This window comes from Labeo rohita, unplaced genomic scaffold (genome assembly GCF_022985175.1).
Source record: "Labeo rohita strain BAU-BD-2019 unplaced genomic scaffold, IGBB_LRoh.1.0 scaffold_84, whole genome shotgun sequence".
NCBI lineage: Eukaryota > Metazoa > Chordata > Actinopteri > Cypriniformes > Cyprinidae > Labeo > Labeo rohita.
Genome location: NW_026129788.1, coordinates 30,402 through 42,707, shown reverse-complemented (window position 1 = coordinate 42,707; position 12,306 = coordinate 30,402). Strand labels below are relative to the sequence as shown.

The following is a 12,306-nucleotide window of genomic DNA, read 5'->3' as shown; positions in this document are numbered from 1 at the left end:
GAACATTTCAGCTTCGTGTTTGCAAAAACCAACTGGCCATAAATCAACATCATTTCAAATTCAATGAGTTTTCAATTAATGTTTCATAATTTAATTTCCATGTTGTTCACACCATTGTAAGAGAAAATATCAAAGCCACTGAATGTAAACCAGGAAGGATAAACTAACGCTTTCACATGCATGTTTACCCAGTATTTAACAAGATTTACACACTTTATATCAAATGTATCAGCAAAATGTTTTATTCAAGAAAGATGTGATTGTTTTACTTTATAAAAGAAGCATTCAGCATTTATTTCTCTTTTGTCATGTGTGTGTATTTGTGTGTGTTATTTCTGGCAGCTTCTGTGAGTAACAAAACAAATGTTGACAAGATTTATCAGAATGAACCCATATGAACTTCTTTTCTGCTCACTTTTCAGTGGTTAGTAATGACTGCAGCCGCAAGTTACTTGCAATGCATTCTTAAAATGACGTCTTATTTTGGGAGTTTATTGGCAAGCACTGTTTGAAAATGTGTGTGTGTGTGTGTGTGTGTGTGTGGCTGTTGCGCACTCAGTAAAAGAGTCCAGAGCCTCGACAGCTCTCTGTTCCTCTGCGTCTGGCTTTGACCCCTCGTACAGATGAACTCCACAGACCTGCGGGGCGTCTGACCTCGAACATTACAGAGAGAAGACAAGCAAACAAACGCAGGAACGCTCTGCAGCGGACGACTCGTCCTGTCCTGAAACGCCATGGCGTGTGTGGGATCTTCCTGGCTGCGCTGGGGAACGCTGCTCTCTGTCATGTTCTGTCTGTTCGCTCAGGAGAACAGCTGGGAGTGTCTGGACAAGGACACGAGTGTTACTGAAATGTCCAAGGACGTTGAGATGCCATCTGAGTGTGTGTTAGCCTGCACGGCGCTCTCTTACAGGCAGGTTGCGGACAGACAGCAAAAACTCACGGTCCGCTTCAAAGACTCGCAGCCCGGTGAGAACCGTTTCCTTTCTAATGTGTGTTAAATGTCTTAAACAATCAGTTTGAAACGAATGCAATGAGGCTCTTTTTCAGGGTCTGTCGTCTTGTCAGAATGAAAACGAAAAGCACCAAAATCCAAAAAGACAAACGCTACAGAACAGTGCCAAAATCCTGCACGGTTTATACACTAGATGCAAATGATATGGTATTTTAGTTCACGATAATCATGATAGCAACCAGTGTCACCGATGTAATCATCAATCAACGAGTATCACACACACACACACACACATAAATGGACCAGCCACGTTCATTTAATCACGCTCATTTCTCTGTTGACTCTCCGCAGACGACTTGGGCGACTTCTGCTGGTTTATTCACAGGAGGTGCAGCACATGGGATGACGTTTTTGTTGTACTGTCAGTCAATGAATCCGTTCCGGACGGAGAATCGATTCGACTTCAAACCAACTCCCCGACCCACCTGAACCCCGTTCAGGCCCACGACTCACCGTCCGTCATCCCCGACGCCTGCGGCCTTCGCTTCGACGTCACGCCACACCTGAGACACCTGCCGCAACACACTCTCTGCGTCAGACTGAAAGGCATCATGGGAAACCACTTAGAGTGTCCACCGTTTCTAGTCATCATAAGGAAAAACCAGTGAGAGTTAGACTGATTCCTGGATCAATCTATAAACATTAGGAGACGCAGTGAAGACGTAGACTGTTAGAGGTTAGCGGTGTGACATTTAGGATGTTGCATTTCCATTTTAATTCATTTGGACTGAAATGAATGAATGAATGAATGTTTCAGCAATATGTGAATGGTCTGTGTTTTCAGATAAACTAAATTTCCAGCTTTAAATTTGAAATACACATTTTATTTGCTTTTATAAGCGTTTCTTCAAGCAGGAATAAGCTACAGTGATGATATTCATACTGCATGTGCTCTATTGGCCCCTCTATTGGCATCCTTCCTGGATAAAATCAGCCACATGTGACCATTCCTTCTACAAAAAAAAAAAAAAAAAATCATTTTCATGATAAAAAAAAAAAAGTTTTTTGTTTTAAAGATCTGATTTTTGGTCATAGTGTCTAAGCTGTTTGTGTGACGCACTGTAAAAAAATGCAACATTTTAATCAGTGCTTTCTGAGCTTCTAATAGGCATAGCTAGCGAATGTATATTTTGTTAATAAAATTCTGAAAGCTAATCTCTGTGTCAGCTGTGATTTCATATTAATATGATATTTGGATTTTAAATCTGTCAGTGATGGGATTGCAACAGTTATAGAGAACAAAAATGTCTCTGTCACGCGCTCACACATATCACATTTGTTTGGTTAAACAGTACAAACAGAGTTGAGCATCATCATCATCATCATCATCATCACTCAAATACTCAGTAAGTACAGTAAGTTTATTCAGTCAGTTTTATGCTTGATGTTCAGAACGGCACAACTGTGAGCAGCACAGTAGTGAATGATTTCGTAAGTTTATCTCTACACTTATAACTGAGCTGTAGAGTTCAGTCGTCTTCTGTCAGCCTCAGCCCACCGATACAGGACACAACACGGAATCGAATGTGTGACGCTGTTAGTGTTGCGCGCCCCCTCTGGCGGAAGTCGGAATAGCACACTCGTGCTTGCAGAAGGGGGAGTATGGTAGTGAACTGCCCCGAATGCAGCCTCGGTCTTTCGGAGTCTCATTAACAGTGTAATCCGAGCTACATTGTCTTGGTCAGTTAATCTTGACGGTTCGAACAACGCAGACTAGTACTGCTTACGTTGAATTACATGACAGTTGATAACAAAAATTATTTTACAGCAAGTGAAAAGTGCAATTAAAAAAGACAAATCTAGTCGAAGAAACCGCTTGATTTTATGCTATATTTGACCTTAATTTATTTTATTTAAGCGTGCATCTGAAAGCGATTACTGTCAGTGTCTGTATTTTTACATATATAAGTCAGTACCACTGTGTTACTATTTACTGAAAATCAGTATCGCGGCGCTTCCGTCAGGTTGTGATTGTTGGCGTGCGCGCTCGTGCAGTAACTTGTCCATAAAAGGAGTGGTAAGCCGGAACCATTTAATACTGCACGGGGGAGTGCACTGCACTTCATGATTGCGGGCGAATAATGATAGGAATTTACGTTTAATTATTAAAATGTGAACAAAACGAGTCTACTGTTTAACATATAACGTTAGTTCAATCGTGTCTGTTTGACACACTAATGTGAAGCATCTTGAATCAGCTGATCCTGCCCCCGTGAGTGGACGCGTCCGCGGAGCTCCATTCTGCTGGAGAATTCACTTCAGTCAAACTGCGATTTCTGAAAATCAGCGTTGATTTCTAGATTTGATGAAATGGGATAAATCGGCAGATCGCGTCGTCATGAGCGACCGAAAAACGACGCCTCACAGCGGACAGTACAAACCGAGAATGAGCGGGGGGAGCAGGTGAGAAAACTCTGGAAAAACGAACGAGGAAATAAAACAAGTAAACACTTGCGTTTCCACAAAGTCTACAAACACACACCAAACACACACCGACACACGAGAAATGACAAATGTGAACTTAAAACGAGCTGAAAGGGTTAGACTCGAACTGCCTGAAGAATAAATGACTTCTGAATACATGAATGAACACAAACGAAGTGAATATGAAGTGACATTACGTGTAAATATGACGCATAAACGCTCGTGTGTGCTCGAATCACCTACTGATCGAAACGATCTGACTTCATCTCTTCAAAAGGATGAATGATTGCTGTCCAGTTAATTTTTGTGTGTGCGCGTTCTTTTGTGTCTGTTGTGTAGTGAGTGTGTTGTAAGATCAACGTGAGCGTGAGTGTTTCAGTTACTTTTAGGCCGGAACAAAAACACATTCATTCATCTGAATCAACAGAAAACAGAAAACACACGTCTAACATGCGTCCAGATACTGCAGGTGTGTGTGTGTGTGTGTGTGTGTGTGTGTATGACGACCTTCAGTGAGCCGATAATCACATTAAGAGTGCTGTGGTCGCACATCAACACAAACACACGTGTGTCTGTTTACACTGGACGATTCTGTATCGTTGTGTTTCTCTGCTTTGTGTTATTATGTGAGAGCCAGGAAGTTTAGACGAGGATGAGTGTGTCATTATGGGCTGGAAGGTTAGGTGGAATAGAGTTGTTTATGCAAAGCTGCAACTTGAACATTAATACAGAGATCAGATTCAGGTGTGACTCCTCTAATCAGAATTCAGAATTTGAAATATTTATTTTTGTATATATATTTTTTCTGGTTTTGAATACCATTTTTTCTTCAGATTTTCAGCATGAATGACCGATGTTAATTGTACCGTTATATGACCGATGTGATGAGCAGGTCTCCGATCTGCGTAAGTGTGTGTGAGAGAGAGACTTAATGAAGAGCAGATGTTCCTTACACACTTTTCCCTCAGGACACACACCTGAGACACACGCAGAACACACCCTTCAGAACATACAAGCCTCTTTGTGCTTTTATTTCTCCTCATCATGAACACACACACACAGATCAGATGTGGCATGCGTGTGTAAATGTTGAGTTTTAATAGGAACAAGTTGATTTTAAGTTTGTATTTATGTTTGTACCCTGACTAACATCAGTGTGTGTGTGTGTGTTTTCATGCAGTGTGCAGATGGAGGATCGCAACATGTTGCGGCGGATGGAGAAAGAGAGAAGGAGTCAGGAGGTGCAGCAGGAGGAGACGCAGTATGACAGAATTGCTCCTCTCTTCAACAAGCCGTATAAGGTGATGCATCTAATGACGTGTGTGTGTGTGTGTGTGTGTGTGTACTTGTTTTTGCTACATTGTGGGGACCAAATGTCCCCACAAGGATAGTAAAACCTGAAATTTCTGACATTGTGGGGACCGGCTTGAGGTCCCCATGGGTACAAAAGCTTATAAATCATACAGAATGAGATTTTTTGAGAAAGTAAAAATGCAGAAAGGTTTCTGTAAGGGTTAGGTTTAGGGGTAGGGTTAGGGTAAGGGGATAGAAAATACAGTGTGGACAGTATACAAACCATTGCGCCTATGGAGAGTCCCCGCAAGGATAATAAACCAGACGTGTGTGTGTGTGTATGTGTGAAATGTGTTTCTGGAGTGATAGTGTCCACAGACGCTGCTGTGTGTTTGTCTCTTCATGTGAAAACAATTGGAGAGTTTTAATACTTGATTCATTTCTCAGTTTCTGACCTGAAATCCTGCTGATCATCATGTGAAGATGTGAAACTCAGAGTGTGTTTGTGTTTGTTTGCGTGCGTTTATTGTGAATGTTTAGATGCGTGCGTGTTTGACAGTCTCTATGTGAGCTCAAACTCTCACATAAACTAGATCAGTATACAAGATAGGTTTGATTCAGTATGATGAGCACTTCTTCATTTGTGATTTCTTCTACTCTGAACACGTCCAGCGTGACGGCGTGCGGGAGGCCGACGTCTCTGTCGTGCTCACGGAGGCTCCGGCTGAGCCGCTAACCCTCGATGTGAGTGCTGCTGTATAACAGAGCCACTAATTCCTTTGTCCAATTTACTTTGCAGAGAATCAAAGACGATGAGCTGTCGAGTCGCATCCAGAGGATGCTGGGTAATTATGAGGATGGATATGAGGGACCCGAGGAAGCTTGCCCCGCGCTCCCTCACGACCGTTCCTTGCAATTCCCTCACGTGGATGGATCGAAGGCGTCTCTCCGTGAGCAGTCGGGACGCACGGATCGCTCCAAACCAGTTCCGGACCGCGTGTCCGTAACCGGCCCTCCTTTGGGTGAGAGCTGGGACTGTTTACCGGCCCTGTCTCCTCCGGTGGAGCCGCTGTCTCCTCTACAGTCCAGTGACTCGGATGGCGGCCCGTCTCCAGAGCGCAGCAGCTCGAGCCGCAGGCCGGACGCGCCTCCGCCGACTCTCACGCTCCCGCTGAATTTGCACGGTAAGCTGGCCAACGCCAAGAAACCCACAGCGTACGTCAGGCCGATGGATGGTCCGGTGGCCAGCGATTCTCCTGAACTGAAGGCCTCACCGGAGTCTTACGAGCACTTACAGGACCTGAAGGATAGCGGAAAACCAAACCTTGCCGCTCTGCAGGCTGCTGATGTGAGTGTGTACCTGCAAACATTATTACTGGGAGAGCGAAACTAATCCTGTGTGTGTCCGAGTGTTTTGTCGTCCAAATGTTGAACAAGGCCACATCTCTCTCTTTCTCTCTGTCCGTCTGCAGATTGTGTCTGGTGAGCGTGTGGAGGACATTCTGCAGGTCAGTTGAGTTTGGGACAGTCTCGTTTGATAAGAAAGCTGCAGAACTTCAATGTCTCTCTCACACACAGGAAATGACCTCATGGCCTCCACTGCTGACAACCATTTGTACGCCAACCACAATCGAGCCACCTAAGTTCCTGTCCACTAACGAGGTTAGATCAGAATAAATGATTTCGTTTTTTTTCTCACTGAAACACTACCATTTGATCTCATTCTTGAGCTCTTTTTTTGTGAACATTCGTTCTTGTAATTGCTTTGACAGGGGACACATGGATTCCCGACTCTCAGTAAGTGTGTGTGTGTGTGTGTGTGTGTGTGTGTGTATTGTGGAAGTATGTGCCTTTAACTTGTGATGTTCTTCACTAGAAGCTCATGAATCATCAGACAAAGTTCAGCTGAAATCTCAGTGAGTATCAGATCAGATCTTTGTCTCTAGTTCACATGAAGATGCTACAAAAAATGTGAATATGAAGATTTCTCGCCCCTCTCTCTGTTCCACTACTGTTTTTACTCGTGTGTGTGTGTGTGTGTGTGTGTGTGTGTGTAGAGGAGGATCCAGCAGCTCCAGTGACTCTGACAGCAGTTCAGACACTGACAGTGGAAAGAGCAACAGTCCAGATGAATCAGCAGCTCCTGAGACAGTGAACCTGCAGGTACACACAACACACACACGCAGGTACACACACATTTTTGTGAATGTAAACGAGAAACGGGAGTATCTTGCGTAAAATGCATTCCAGAGTGTTATACTGTATTGTCATGAGGAGAAGACAGCATCCTCACCTGTGTGTGTGTTTAGCCACAGAAAGAGAGTGACTGGCAGTTGGGAAGATGGTTAGAAAGGAGGGGGAACCAGCACCAGCAGAACCCTAGGAGCCCATGTGATGTCATCAGGCCCAACTCCCATGATTCCTCTGAAAGGACAGAGGCTGCCGGTACACAAAGTTACTATAGTAACCCAACTGATGGCGGCAAAGCGTCTGATCACAGGAGCACAAACACGTGTGAGAATCCGCTGTTAGAAGGCACAGGCGTGGAGATTTCCCAGCATGCTGAAAAAGCGTCCACACACAGACCGAAACACAAGAGAAAGAAAGCAGCACATCATACACAGCAGAAGAGGACGACAGCAGACAACAACGTCAAGAAACAAACGGACAGGAAAGAAACGCATCAGCCGCTGCTGGTGAAAATAGAGCTGAACCTGCTCTCCAGAATCCCGCGGGAGCCCGGATCAGCTCCGTCTCATGCAGGGAACATCAGCGCGTCGGGACACAAGAGACCGGTGAGCACAACTAAACCGACCTGCGCTAAATCTTCCTAAGGAGTGGAGAGAAGTCTTAAGCTAAGAGTAAGGGCGGGGTTGACCTCATTGCTATGGATGATGTCAGCATACTTAACTATGCACACTGTGATTGGCTGATTGGGGGGGGTCTCTGTCAGAGATTTATTCATAGAAATACTGTAGAGTGTGATATTATGTTGCCATATTCAAATAAAGATTTTAAAATGCAGGCTAACATATACTTAAACAAGTAGATGTTCAGCTAATTGTCAGCCTCTTACATGTGTGCTGCTTGTAAACAATTAGTGAATATGCAAGTGTGTAAACAGCCTTTTAATTAACACAGTAGAATTACAGATGGTAAGACATGTCAACGTAAAAGAAAACCAAACTGAACGCAAGAACGGCTGTTACTTCTTGTCCAAATGGTTAATGAAAGCAAGGATATAATCAAAGGAAAATTTGGAGTTGGGATAATCTTCAAAACCAATAGCGAAACCTTTTTAAAAGCTCATTATTGTCAGATGTTTCTAAAATGTTAACGTCCCAAGGCAGATTGCCAGCAACAGCTATTTTAGGATAGTTTGTGGCTTGGTCTTAGGGATTTAGGAGTCCTCTTCACTGCTCCTAATCTTTGACAGATTTAGTTTTGGTGCTAAAACGCTTTGTGAAATACTCTTAGAGCAAAAATTAGGGAGTCCTAAATTTAGGACTGACACGCCCATTGTTTTTAAGATTTTCTCCTAAATCGGCAGGTTCTGAGTTACTTTTAGCTTTAAGATGTTTTGTGAATACGGATCCTAATGAATTTTTTTTTTTTTTTTTTTTTTTTTTTTTTTTTTTGTATGTGACATACATGGGGTTGTGTGTGTTTGCAGGTGGAGAGGGATGAAAAGTGTTCGAGGAAGAAACAGAAACTGGACAAAGAAGGAAAACAGTCGTCCTCCTCCCAGAAGAGCCTTCACCAATCAGAGTGAGTCACAGAAACACACAGCCAATCAGAGCCTGACATGTTACTGACTCTCCACGTCTTCAAAATGAAATTAACACAAGATCCCTCAGGATTTTTTCCATATAAATAGAAAGTATTATAATATAAATGTTATAATAATGATGATGATAGCATGTCTTGGATGATTATTTTGAAACTACAGGTGTATCAACAGTCCTGACAGTCTTCATTGTTCATTAATAGACTGTTTTATTGTTTTTCAAACAGCATAAATGTATGGTATGTAAAATGTATTTGTGCATCTTTCTTTACAAAACATCCAGTGTCGTTTATTGTGACCTGACTTTCAGACAGACATAAATGTGACGCAAGCGTCTAGTTTTTTTTCTGACGCTGAATGGAAAGTACCTGAGAGTCTCTGTCTGATCACTCGCTCAGAACGCTCTTCACATGTTTCCATCAGAGCCGACATGAACGGCGACAGGACGATGAAGAAAAAGAGTACGAAGCACGGGTCAAGTCTTCCTCGGGAGGCGCACAGAGACTCGGGACGCAAGCGGCACTCGGCCGCGGCTCCTGCCGGCCAGCAGAAGAAAGCGGAGACTCATGGGAAGGTACTGCAGACCATCCTCATTTCTCAGTCCCTGTTGGAGTACTGCTCCGATGTAATGAACCGTTTTTATTGCGCAGAAAACCTGCAAGAGCCACGGGGAGCTCCCGGAGAAACCTGCAGCCAAACCACGAGCGCTGCTGCCGCCCGATCGTAGGTGCGTGCCGCTCACGGCAGGTTTATTTGCACGTGTTTCACAGCAGCTTTACACAAAATCACACTGTTACGTCTGTAATGCCTCTGTGATGTGATAAAAGAGTGATGAATGTCAACTTAAACGTAAATATCTAGTGTCTGTTAGGCCTCGTCACTCACCATTTCCGTGATTGACCTCTGATTCCCAGGAAACTCTCTGTGGAAGATCATCTGAAGGAAGCCAAAAAACTGAAGCACAAAGCAGACGCTACGGTGCGTAACAAGCCTTTCGTTGACTCTGACGCAGCGCTGTAAGGTGAGATCTGACGACGATTCTCTATTCCTCAGCCGGATAAGATGGCTAAAGCGCTCAGCTACCTGGAGGCAGCGCTGTCGTTCGTGGAGAGCGCCGTCGCCATGGAGACGGAGCCGCAGACGCCCAAATCTGCGTACACCATGTTTTCCGAGACGGTGGACCTGATCAGGTGTGAAAACGCTTCTGGTGTTCAGTGTGACCGTAGTGATGATGCTTATGACGATGTCTGTTCAGGTTTATTCTCAAACTGAAGAGCTACACGGATCCGTCGGCCGCCGCCCACGAGAGAGATTTCTGCGTCCTGTGGTGAGAACCGACACGCCAGAGATTGAGAGCGTGGATCCGTACGTGTGTGACGTGTGTTTGTGTGTCCATCCCACAGCATGCGATGCCAGTCTCTGCTGCAGATGGCCCTGTTCCGCTACAGAAGAGATTCGGCGCTCAAATACTCGCGGACGCTCACGGATCATTTCAAAGTGTGTGATCGTCAGTGTGTTCTGCGGTTTCAGATGCTTTGACGTCAGCCTCACGGTCTTTGTGTTTGTTTTCAGAGCTCGTCGTGGTCTGCGTCCCCCTCCGTGTCCAAGTGAGCGTCCCCTTCGCACCTCATTGATTCAGAACGATGCGCTTTCGTGCTCTTCACTGTCTGCGTTTCTCCCCGCAGGAGCGCCGTCCCGTCTCCCTCCGGCAGCACGCTGGTCATTCCTCAGCCCATCCAGCAGGTGGCGGCATCGTACGTCAGCATCACGGCGCTCTTTCTGAGCGCTCACGAGACCTGGGAGCAGGCGGACGAGATCGCTCTCAGAGGCAGCGGTAAGACTGGGTCAGAGGTCACAGTAAGCTGAGCCACGTTTGTCTTTAGGACTGTGCTTGTAAAAAAGAAGCTTGTCACATACTGATTTCCTGGTTAGTAGTGCCATCAGTTGATTAAAAGATGTCATTATAAGAGCGTTATTCAACTCATTATTTTGTACTCGCTCACTTCATGTCAAGTTAAATCAGCTTTGTTTGCGCACTCATTTTCTTAATATGTTGTTTCAAAGCAGCTTTACAGAAAATCAAGATGTTGATATTTGCACTTTCTAAATGTCCTCTGGTCACATATAAACCATCAACCAGATGAGATTTGCTAAGTATGATGTGTTATATGATTTTTAAGTGTTTAATGTCTGAGCCGTCAGTTCTGTTTTCCACATTTTTCAAATTGATTTTCATTTTCATGACAAATAAGTATTAAAATAATTCCTTTTATTTAAAACAATTGAACTTCTTGGCTTCAGCAGAGCTACATTAGGATTCGGATGCTGCGTTCAATATTTTCTTTTTTTAACCTGTTGAATGACAAATATTAATCGCAGAGATTTAAGATGTTGTTTTTCCCAGCCCATGTTGATCCTGTATATTCATTTAAAAAGTAAATGAGGGGATTGTTTTCAACTTTTTGCTGTTTGATGAACGCAGCGGTTTTGTTGTGGTTTTTGCAGGTTTGCTGCAAGAGTTGGATTCAGCTGTTGGTCCTCTGAGTCTGACGTCCTCCATGAGCGCGTTAGTGCGATACGCCCGTCACGGCCTCCACTGGATCAGACTCGACGCGCTGAACCCGCGCTGACGCTTCGCACGGCCTTCGGAGCGTCACGAGATCTGTGATTCACACACACACTTGAGGACGTGAGGATGTGGCAGCTTTTATTTATTTGCACAATGATCAAATAAAACGATTGATCTCTCTTCTACTAACGGCTAATGAAGCGCTTCAGCTGCGTGTCATTCTGACACTTAAACATGATGTTCTTCCCTCTGCACTGAACGAACCCGCGTGATGTCCTGCACATGTGATGCTGCGGTTCTGCTGCTGAACTTCCTGCTCATTTCCAACACAACATAACTCTGTCCATGATGAAGTCAAAGCCCAGCAGCATCTCATGAGCTCATTCATGACTGTGTGTGTGTGTGGTTGTGTATTCACTCACACACACACACACAGCACTGCAAGTGCCTTTAGATCTGATCAACTCAAGCAAATACTAAATAGAGTGTGTGCGATTACAATGCAAATGTTTTTTTTCATTTTATATGGCCATATGACCTTTGACCTTTTGGACAAACAGTGACCGTCACAGAAACTGACGCTGCAGTTGTTTGCATGTACAGCCTGACCTCTGACCTCCAGAGTTTTTCTCACGATCTTTAGTCTTGATGCAGGTTTTATGGGAATATTATTGGTTACATTTCTTTTTTGTTGTTGGAGCAGGGAGGCATTATTGTATTTATTTCCATTAGCAGGTATTTATTATGTCATTTATGACCAAATGCAGAATTGATTTTCAGAACAGCATTGAGCCTGTCGATTGGTCAGGCGTCTTGTTCTTCTAGATTGTGATGCCTCATTGGCCAAATCCTTTGGCACTTTTTAAATAGAGCACTAAGTATTTCCTGTCTATCAGTATTTCCTTTCTTTCTGAACCTTGGGTCCAGAGTAGCAGACAGTCAAATGATGATTTGTTTTACTTTCTGCGAACTTTGGAAGATTAAAATACTCTGTCGAAATGCAATATCAATATGAAACTATTTGTATTTATTTTATATCCCGTGATGTGGGAGTTTGGGTTGGTTTTCTACAACGTTACCAAACTGATAAAGGGTAACAGTATGATTTGATGATTGTTGATTGCCAAATCCTTATTGCACGTGGCTTTGTGCGTCACATCGTTTAAAAGAAAAAAAGGCGAGTGTGTAGTTTTCGTGCCTTGTTCCTTTTTTTGGGAG

The 12,306-nt window shown here is 43.9% G+C and overlaps 1 protein-coding gene across 1 annotated transcript; it reads left to right on the top strand.

The window, feature by feature from the left end:
* The first annotated feature begins 2,769 nt into the window (after positions 1-2,769).
* aff1 (AF4/FMR2 family, member 1) lies at positions 2,770-11,273 on the top strand. Its single transcript, XM_051104918.1, has 19 exons — positions 2,770-3,418; positions 4,620-4,740; positions 5,532-6,080; positions 6,205-6,240; positions 6,311-6,394; positions 6,505-6,529; positions 6,609-6,648; positions 6,790-6,895; positions 7,042-7,527; positions 8,406-8,500; positions 8,943-9,093; positions 9,170-9,246; positions 9,434-9,497; positions 9,573-9,709; positions 9,775-9,846; positions 9,923-10,016; positions 10,092-10,126; positions 10,205-10,353; positions 11,025-11,273. Exons 1-19 carry the CDS (start codon positions 3,321-3,323, stop codon positions 11,147-11,149), a joined length of 2,544 nt encoding a protein of 847 aa, XP_050960875.1. The 5' UTR covers positions 2,770-3,320; the 3' UTR covers positions 11,150-11,273.
* The last annotated feature ends 1,033 nt before the right edge of the window (positions 11,274-12,306 follow it).